Genomic DNA, 10,411 nt, shown 5'->3' on the forward strand with positions numbered 1-10,411 from the left:
AAAAAAAAAAAAAAAAAGTTTTTACAGCTAGGAATACTGAGGCTCAGGGAAAGCCTGTGGCTTGCTCAGACCACAAAAAGAAGAGTTGGGAGTTAGGAATTGAATTCAGTTTTTTTTTTTTTTTTTTTTTTTGAGACAGTCTCACTCTGTCACCCAGGCTGGAGTGCAGTGGCGTGATCTTGGCTCATTGCAACCTCTGCCCCCCGGGTTCACGCAATGATTCTCCTACCTCAGCCTCCCAAGTAGCTGGGTTTACAGGTGCATGCCACCACGCTCGGCTAATTTTTTGTATTTTTAGTAGAGACGGGGTTTCACCGTGTTAGCCAGGATGGTCTTGATCTCCCGACCTCGTAATCCACCTGCCTCAGCCTCCCAAAGTGCTGGGATTACAGGCGTGAGCCACCGCACCCGGCCTGAATTCAGTCTCTTAAAGCCAAAATGTGCTCTTTCCAAATGTCAAGTAAACCCAAAGGGAGCAGAGTGGTGTGAAAGTGCCATTCACCTACTAGCAACATCAATAAAGAAAATTAGTTTCATAAAACATTTAAAATTATTTGAAGCCCATCAGTATACACACTGATAGTCCTTGAATAAAATGTACTCTCAGCCAGTCATTTAGAAGGCAACCCAAATCTAGTGAACACTCTTGCATCATTGTTTTCACCTATTACAAATGAGACTGTCCCGACTCATTACTTTTCATCCTCCTCACTTGGGACAGGAGGAGGAGCTGCTATCTGAAATCCAAATGGTTGGTAAATATCATTTCGCATTGTCTTAATGGGGAGAGGAGGAACAAAAAAATACGCCTCTGAATCCTAATAATTAAACATTGTTTCTCCCCAAGAAAATACAAGTAAGCTCTTTAATATCTAACACAGAAATCCAAGGTCTGACACAAACGCAATATTATAGGCACTGGGAAAAAACTGACAAACTGTAACGAGGAAAAAAAAAAAGGTGGGCCCCTTTCAAAGTCTGTCCAAAGCCTGAACTGAGAAGGGTCTCGGGCAGGGTGGGGAGAAGGAAACGCGCTCCACTCCGAGAGGCTCCAGCAAGGGCGCCTCCATATGCGGAACTCTCGCCCAATCCCTACACAGGCTGAAATCTCGTGACCGCCGGGGAGCCTGTTTGGAGAAAAGTAGACAGGGAGCCCGCAAGCTGGGTTGGCAGAGGACGCTGGAACCTGGCTGCTCGGGGAGAAAATGTCTCCTTGGCAGCTGCAGCCACTGTCCTGTGGTCTAACTTCGCAGGGCTGGCTGGCGAGCGAGGTGTGCCTGCTGCTGGCGTCTCCCCACCCCCTTCCCCCACCCCTTTCTCTCCGCGGCTCCTGCACTCCGCAGAGCTGCCGCGACCAAAGCTACACCACCTAGCCGAAAAGAAAGAAAAGAGACAATCCCGGCTGCGCACAGGTCGGCAGGGCTCGCCCTTGGCTTCCCCGGCCGGTGACAGCCGCCCTGGCCTCTACCGCCCGCCCGAGAGAGCGCGGCCCTCGGCGCCGGGGCGAGCGAGGTGGCAATTGACATTTGCATGGTCCCTCCAGCCCGCGGCCTCGGACCCTGGACTCCACTAAGGGCCGTCTCCCTCTGCTCACCCCGACCCTGCTCCAGGCTTAAGGGTCAGGAAGGCGATGCCACCAGCGGGCAAGTGGCCTCAGAAGGGAACCATGTTAACCTTGCAGCGCACACATCTGCCCACACGCCCAGTGTCACAGCCCGGCCAAGCCTGACAGCCTCCCCGCCATGGATGCCTGCCCAGCCCAACCCCGCATCCCCTCCCAGCCCCATGCCCGGACCCCTAGCCCGTCCACCCCAAACCAAGCCCAGGAAAGGAGAGATGAGATTTTGCTTAAGCAAATATATCTACCTGGATCAAATTCAGGGATCCGAGCTTGGTATTCGGCTCCGACTCTCATCCCAACATCTGCAAAGCAATGCCAAAAAATATATATATAAAATAAAAAAGAAGAAAAGAAAGAAAAAGGAAGAGATACTTAATAAAAAATAAAAATCGCTAGATGGAGGAAAGAAGCGGCGGGTGGATGGGAAGATATTAACTCGGGGCACTCCGGGAGATGGCAGCGGATGGGGGGCGGGGAGCGGGGGGGGGGCAAGGGCGGAGGATTGGTCGAGGGAGGAGGGACGGGGGTCGCGGGGGTGCTGCTGCACTGCACCGGGAGTTCGAGGCTACCGCAGCGCCCGGGCTCTGAGGGGAGGGAGGGCGGGAGAGCAGGAGAGCGGCGAGGGGAGGGGGCTGGGGGAGGGGAAGAGGGAGGGGGGCAGGCGGGCTGGCGGGGAGGAGTTCGAGGCTACCACCGTGCTCGTCGTCGCTGCTGCAGCCGCTCTCGGGCTCTGAGTAGTGCAGCCCGCCGTTGGTGGACGAGGCAACGCTGCCGCCGCCGCCTGCCGGGCTCTTGGCGCTGCCGTTGGCCGATCGGTTCTTCCCCAGTAACTCGGGCCCTTTCTCCATCATGCCGGGCATGGTAGAACAGGGGAGGGGGAAAGGTGAGGGAAAGAGGTAGGCGTCAGGGTGAAGGGGGAGATGGCTTAGAGCGCGGGCGGGAGGGAAAGGAGGAGGAGGAGGAGACGACGGCGGCGGCGGCGGAGGAGGAGGAGGCTGTTAATATGGAGCCGCCATGACCGCCCCGCTCCGGCAGTAGCGCAGTCGCCTCACAACAACCCGCCCCGGCCCCGCCTCTCTCCCCTCCTCCCTCCGCCGCCGCCCGCCCCGCGCAGTCCCGGGCGCCCCTCGGCCGCGCCGCGCTCTACGCCGCCGCCGGTATCACTCCGCCCCGCAGGGAGGTTCCGGCCGCCAGGGGGGGAGGGGAAGGGGGAGGGGTGGGGAAACCCCGCTCGCAGGCAGCCGGGCCACCCCAACCAAGCGCTAATAAAATCGCCACCGAGGCGTGGCCGCCGCTCGGGCTTTCTTCCTAGGGGGCGCTCGGGAGCGCCGGCGGGAGGTGCACACGAGGGAGCGGGACTCTTTGCCCTCTCTGGGCGGAAGGAACGCGGTCATCCTGAGAAAGGACCGAAGCGACCCGACTGGGCGACCGGCGGGGAGCGGCCCCCCTCTGCTGACCCTGCTGCAGGCACGGGCCGGAGCGCGGCCTTCCTCAGATGTGTGGACCCGCAGGCCGCTCAGTTTCCCGGTGTCCGCCGGCAGCCTTGAGCTGGGGGCGCGCTCTGGCCCGCGGTGCAATCGCGCAGTATAGCAGGGCGGCCTTGGGGCTCTGAGGCCCAACCGGCGAAAGAAGTAGACTCGGCCCTAACCATCTCGACGCTACAATTTTTGTTTCTGGATCTCTGAAGTGGGGCCCAATTCCCGAGAGAGAGTCTGGGGATGACGGGATGAGTTTCCCGGGCTGAGCGATGCAGCTGTTTTTTGCTGAAGCCCCTCTCCCCGATCCTAACCCTACTGTCTTATTCTTCCCATCTTTCTTTCTGTTTTTTTTTCTTTTCTGTTTTAATAGCTGGGGAGTGAGTGCTGTGAGTGAGGGGGATATAAGATGAACATGAGACCTGGCCCAGTAGACGCGTTTTCAGTTCTCGCTGACCTGCGGTCTCCGCTTGGAGCTCTGGGGGAGAGGGCGGAGTCCCCCGGCAGAGGTGAAGCGAGAGCTGATTTCTGGCAGCGTTTCCAGCCTGGAAGGAGTTGTGCTCTGTAATGCTTTTCTGAATTGCATTCGGCGGTAGGAGTAGGAAACTGCGTTTATTCCTTCACCAGATTTGAGGGCATCTGCTGCGTGCCAGGCTGCCTGGCATTGGGGGCTGTTTATGATTTTCTTTTCCTCTTTTTCTCATTTCTTCCCCCCCCTCCCCCACGAATAAGTAGAAATAAGTGAGGATTTAACTGTGAGCGTCTAGTATGCAGATGTATGCCGAGCGGTATTGGGGTTCAGTAGACACTCCCCAAACACTAGAAAATATTGTCTTGTAATAATTCTATTATGGGTCAATCCAGAGTGGATCAAACCAGAAATGAACGTCTCTGGCCAGAGCAAACCTTACTGAGAGAAATAATATATCTAACTTAGGAATTGAGCCAAGAAAACCCTGGAAAGTAAATATTTCTGAAGTGAAAAGTCTCCTGTGTGTGTATAGGACTATCTGGTTCTAGTAGTAGAGATAGTCTCATCTCTCTATTAAAGCTTAATGTGATTCCATTAAATATTTGAATCATAAAACTGGACCTTTTATTCTGTTCCTTGTCTCAATAAATGCAGTTCTGAATATTATTTTAATTCCCGTATAGTTTTCCTACAAGGAGCGAGTGCCCTGGCCAAATGAAATGAATAGCCGTTTTCCTTGACAGACGTTATTTTTCATTACAAATTAATACACTGGTATGTTGGTCTTTATGCAGCAGCTTCTAATGAACATGATGCAGCTTCTTTGGTCCTGTAACACAAAAGCTAGACCCTGTCAAATGCTGCTCACTCTGAGGCCTCTGAGCCAGCCAGCTTTCTAACACCCAACGTTGTGGCACCCCATGCAGTTTCCTACAGAAGGGAATCTGCATATAGATCAGGAACCAAAACATTGGAAAGATTTAGGGACCTTTGTAACTTCTGTTTATTAGTAAAATTAGTAAAGTGAGAAGATACCATTCGAGCACAGCACAAAAGGGCAGACGCAGAGAAGACTGCATTCCACGGCTAGGAAAAGAACCCGGGCGAGGGGAGAGTATGGCATTTTTTAAAAAGGAAAGTATAATAGGTTTCTGTTTTGTTCCTGAAGTAAAGGAAAGCACCTGAAGTTGGCCTGGTTCTGAATAATAATGGACCTTAAAATGTTTCCCAATAGCTAACAAGGACTGATATACAAAGACAAGGTCTAAGGCGAAATCTTGGAAGTGCCTGACTGTAATGGATTAGAAGAGGAGAAGAAGAAGCTGGACAGGAAAGAATGCTTTAGAATGGCTTGATAGGCCAGGCGCGGTGGCTCACGCCTGTAATCCTGGCACTTTGGGAGGCCGAGGTAGGCGGATCATGAGGTCAGGAGATCGAGACCATCCTGGCCAACATGGTGAAACCCCGTCTCTACTAAAAATACAATAATTAGCGGGATGTGGTGGCAGGCTCCTGTAATCCCAGCTACTCAGAAGGCTGAGGCAGGAGAATCGCTTGAACTCAGGAGACGGAGATTGCAGTGAGCCAAGATCATGCCACTGCACTCCAGCCTGGCGACAGCGAGACTCTGTCTCAAAAAACTAAAAAAATAAAAAAGAATGGGTTAATAAACAGTGTCCACTGATGCAGAATCATGAGAAGGGCTTAAGAAAAGGCCTTTGGATTTAACTAGAAGGCTGTTGTTTATTTTTTTGGCTGGTGTTTTTACTGTATTTTTGAAAGTTTTACTAGGTGCATATTTTAAATTTGGAACAGATTACTTTCTCATAGTTATAAAGTCAAAAGATAGGATGTACTTCAGTATTGTACTACAGATTCCAGCAATCCATAAAGGCAAGGAAAAATGTATAAGGATTGGAAAGAAATACATAAACCTGTTATCTAGAGAAAGCATGATAGTCTATCATTTTATGCATAAAATTACAATAATCTACACACTTAGTATTAAGTGATTTTAAGCAAGTTGCTGGATACAGTTAGCTATAAAAATCAATTATATTTTTATGTGCTAGCGTTAAACAATTAGAAAATGAGTTTTTGGCCAGGCATGGTGGCTCATGCCTGTAATCCCACCACTTTGGGAGGCTGAGGCAGGCATATCACCTGAGGTCAGAAGTTCAAGACCAGCCTGGCCTACATGGTAAAACCCTGTCTCTACTAAAAATACAAAAATTAGCCAGGCGTGGTGGTGGGTGCCTGTAATCCTAGCTACTTAGGAGGCTGAGGCAGGAGAATCACTTGAACCTGAGAGGCAGAGGTTGCAGTGAACTGAGATCACGCTATTGCATTCCAGCCTGGGCAACAAGAGTGAAACTCTGTCTCTAAATAAATAAATAAAATTAGCCAGGCATGGTGGTGCACGCCTATAATCCCAGTTACTTGGGAGGCTGAGGCAGGAGAATCGCTTGAACCTGGGAGGCAGAGTTCACAGTGAGCAGAGATAATGCCACTGCACTCCAGCCTGGGAAACAGAGTAAGACTCCATCTCAAAAAAAAAAAGAAAATGATATACAAATGCATCAACAATTTCAAATACCTAGTGTTTGAGTTTCCTATGGCCATTGTAACAAATTATCACAAACTCTGTGGTTTAAAACAAACTTATGGCCAGGCATGGTGGCTCACACCTGTAATCCCAGCACTGTGGGAGGCTGAGGCCGGCGGATCACGAGATCAGGAGATGGAGACCATCCTGGCCAACATGGTGAAACCCCGTCTCTACTGAAAATGCAAAAATTAGCTAGGCGTGGTGGCATGTGTCTGTAGTCCCAGCTACTCAGGAGGCTGAGGCAGGAGAATCCTTTGAAGCTGGGAGGCAGAGGTTGCAATGAGCTGAGATGGCCCCATTGCACTCCAGCCTGGGCGACAGAGCAAGACTCCATCTCAAAAAAAAAAAAAAGCAACGTATTCTTTCAGTTCTGGAGGCCAGAAGTCTGAAGGCAGGATGTCAACAGAGATGTGCTCCCTCCAGAGGCTCTGAGTAAGAATCTGTTCCTTGCTTTTTCCAGTTTCTGATGTCTGCTGACATTTCTTGGCTTGAAGCCACATCACTCCAGCCTCTACCTCTCTTATATAAGGACAATGTGATGATATTTAGGGCCCACCTGGATAATCCAGGATCATCTCCTTGTCTCAAGATTCTTACCCTAATCACATCTGCAAAGACCCTTTTTTCACATACGGTTACATTTATAGGTTCCAAGGATTAACACCTCATGTCTTTGGGGATGTAATTCAGCCCACTACTCTTAGGAATAAATCTTATGAAAGATGTGTAAGAACTCTATACTGAAAATTATATTATTGAGAAAAATTAAAGACCCAAATGAATGGCTGTACTCATGGATTGAAAGACTAGATATTCTATTTTTTTGAGACTGAGTCTTCTTCTGTCACCCAGGCTGGAGTGCAGTGGCATGATCTCAGCTCACTGCAACCTCTGCCTCCTGGGTTCAAGCAATTCTCCTGCCTCAGCCTCCTGAGTAGCTGGGATTATAGGCATGCACCACCACGTCTGGCTAATTTTTGTACTTTTAGTAGAGATGGTTTTTTGTTTTTTTTTTTTTTTTTTTTTTTTTTTTTTTGGGACAGAGTGTTGCTCTGTCACCGAGGCTGGAGTGCAGTGGCACAATCTTGGCTCACTGCAACCTCTGCCTCCTGGGTTCAAGTGAGTCTCCTGCCTCAGCCTCCCAAGTAGCTGGGATTACAGGTGGCTGCCATCATGCCCGGCTAATTTTTGTATTTTTAGTAGAGACAGGGTTTCACCATGTTGGCCAGGCTGGTGTTGAACTCCTGACCTCAAGTGATCCACCCGCCTCGGCCTCCCAAAGTGCTGGGATTACAGGCGTGTGCCATCACACCCGGCCTAGAGATGGGGTTTCACCATGTTGGTCAGACTGGTCTCGAACTCCTGACCTTATGATCCACCCGCTTCGGCCTCCCAAAGTGCTGGGATTACAGGTGTGAGCCACTGCGCCCGGCCTGGAAGACTAGATATTCTAAAGATACTGTTCTACCCAAATTGATTTAGTAGATTTAGTCTAATCTCTACTAGAATACTAGCAGGGTGTGAGTGTATGTGTACGTGTGTGTGTGTATTAAATTGCAAGCTGATTCCAAAATTTATGTGGAAATTGGAAAGGTTAAGAACAGCCAAGACAATCTAGAAAAAGAACAAAGTTGGAGGATTTATACCACCAGATATTACTGCTAAAGCATCTATAAAAATTACTGTGGTAGTGGCGTGAGGATAGAAAACAGAAAAATGGATCTAAATAGAGTTCCCAAACAGATGCTTATATGAACATTTTATTTATGCAAAGGTGACACTGTAGTAATGAGAAAAATTGACATGTCAATAAGTAATGCTGGGGCAATGCATATCATGTGGAAAGAAAGTAACCTTGATGCCTACTCATACTGAAAAAAAAATCAAAATATGTTGTGAACCTCAGTGTAAAAGGTAAAACAATAACACTTTTATAATTTCAAGTAGTCAAACATTTCTTAAACAGGATAGAGAAAGCACTGTTTATGCCAGTCGTAGTGGCTCACACCAGTAATCCCAGCACTTTGGGAGGCTGAGGTGGGTGGGATCATGAGGTCAGGAGATTCAGACCATCCTGGCCAACATGGTGAAACCCTGTCTTTACTAAAAATACAAAAATTAGCTGGGTATGGTGGCACACACCTGTAGTCCCAGCTCCTCAGGAGGCTGAGGCCAGAGAATCGCTTAAACCCAGGAGGTGGAGGTTGCAGTGAGCTGAGACCACGCCACTGCACTCCAGCCTGGGTGACAGAGCAAGACTCCATCTCAAAAAAAAAAGCACTATTTATAAAGGAAAATATGAGCATTCCAGATACAGAAAATAGTATGGGAAAGGCAAAGAATATTGAATTAAGATGTTATGTCAGAGAACTAAAAATGGTTTTGTATTCCTAGAACATGAAGTGAACTCAGAGTTAGGCAAGTTCTGAATCACATTAAGCCTTTTATAGCATTCAAAAGGGTTAGGCAATTTACAGATAAAGAAACAGGATCAGAGAGATCTAAGCAGGAGTTTTGGTCCAATTGGTATTTTAGATGGAATAGAATTTGTACTCCCCCCTCAAAAAAAGGACACTATTGAAGTAATCAAGAAATGATGAGGCTTAAATTACAGCAGTGGTAGCAAGGCTAGAGGCAGGGACAGATAGAAATATTTAGTAGGTAAAATTAGCAAAATCTGGGGACCAACTGAATATAGAAAGACAAAAGGAAGGGATGAATTTAATCTGATACAAGGATTTTGGCTTGGGTGTCTGGATAGATGATTGTGTCAACAACTGAGATGATGAATACTGAAGACTTGCCATTTTACGGGAGAAGAAGGATGAGTCGCTGGGTGCAGTGGCTCATGCCTGTAATCCCAGCACTTGGGGAGGCCGAGGCAGACAGATCACCTGAGGTTGGGAGTTCGAGACCATCCTGACCAACATGGAGAAACCCCATCTCTCCTAAACAAAATTAGCTGGGCGTAGTGGCGCATGCCTGTAATGCCGGCTACTCGGGATGCTGAGGCAGGAGAATCACTTGAACCCAGGAGGCAGAGGTTGCGGTGAGCCGAGATGGCGCCATTGCACTCCAGCCTGGGTAACAAGAGCTAAACTCTGTCTCAAAAAAAAAAAAAAAAAAAAAAAAGAGTTTATTTCTGGACATATTGGGTACTCCATAGTGAGATATCCAATATGCAGTTGGATATAAAATTAAGATCAGCACTGGAGAGAGAGGAGTTGCTAGTGATTGATTGTAGCTAACCAAGGTTGTAAGACCTTAGTCCATTCAGGCTGCATAACAAAATACCTTAGACTGGGTCGTTTACAAACAATAGAAACTTACCACAGTTCTGGAAGCTGGCAAGTCCAAGATCAGGGAATCAGCAGATTTGGTGTCTGGGGAGCATTCTCTGCTTCACAGATGTTGCCTTGTTGCTGTGTCCTCACAAGGCAGAAGAGGCAAGGCAGTTCCCTTCAACATCTTTTATAAGGGCACTAACCCCACTCATGCCTTAATCGTTTCCCTAAAGGCCCCACCTCTTAATACTATCACAATGGGTACTAAGTTCCAACATACGAATTTTGGGGGAACACATACATTCAGACCATAGAAAGACCTAACTAAGTCACACAGAAGAGCATACAAGATGAAAAGTATAATGAGCTGAGAATGAAAAGCAAGGGAACACCAATATTAAAGAGTCTAAAAGAGGAAAAAGAAATCCATGAAAGAGAGTGAAAGGAATTGAGAAATAGGAAGAGAACTAGGAGAGTGTGCTTTACTGAAACCAGGGGTATAGAGAGATGCAAAGAGAAACAGAGTCACCAGGCCAAGAGAGATAAGACTCAAATGCTTATGCAAGTAAGAGGTCATGAATGATTCTGGTAAGAGCAATTTTACTGGGATTAATGGGCTGAAAGCCAAGCTGCAGTGGATTGAGAAGTGGAAGAAGGAAATAGGAACAAAAAATGTGAGCCTACTCCAAAAAAGTACTCATATGGATAAGGAAAGGAACACACACACACGCACACACACACATGTGACAACACATAGTGTCTTGAAGCAAAGTAACTATAGAGATACAGCCAACAATATGTATATATCTAACATTTTATTTATTTATTTCTTGAGACGGAATCTTGCTCTGTTGCCCAGACTGGAGTGCAGTGGTTCGATCTTGGCTCACTGCAACCTCCACCTCCCAGGTTCAAGCAATTCTTCCATCTCAGCCTCCTGAGTAGCTGGGA

General features: G+C 48.0%; 1 protein-coding gene across 5 annotated transcripts in view; it reads right to left on the bottom strand.

Annotated features, from left to right (window-relative positions):
* RCOR3 (REST corepressor 3) overlaps positions 1-2,719 on the bottom strand; it is a 57,278-nt gene extending 54,559 nt beyond the window's left edge. Inside the window, exons 1-2 of one of the 5 annotated variants that reach the window (XM_055233923.2) lie at positions 2,316-2,719; positions 1,867-1,923 (exon numbers count right to left, since the gene is read on the bottom strand). In XM_055233923.2, coding sequence (XP_055089898.1) covers positions 1,867-1,923; positions 2,316-2,481 — 223 coding nt within the window. In that variant the 5' untranslated portion in view covers positions 2,482-2,719. Of the gene's footprint in view, positions 1-1,866; positions 1,925-2,312 lie in introns of those variants that run through there. The other 4 variants (XM_055233924.2, XM_055233921.2, XM_055233922.2 and 1 more) reach the window with 4 other exon arrangements.
* Between the last annotated feature and the right edge of the window lie 7,692 nt (positions 2,720-10,411).

Source organism: Symphalangus syndactylus, chromosome 19 (assembly GCF_028878055.3).
Source record: "Symphalangus syndactylus isolate Jambi chromosome 19, NHGRI_mSymSyn1-v2.1_pri, whole genome shotgun sequence".
In the NCBI taxonomy this organism is placed as follows: domain Eukaryota; kingdom Metazoa; phylum Chordata; class Mammalia; order Primates; family Hylobatidae; genus Symphalangus; species Symphalangus syndactylus.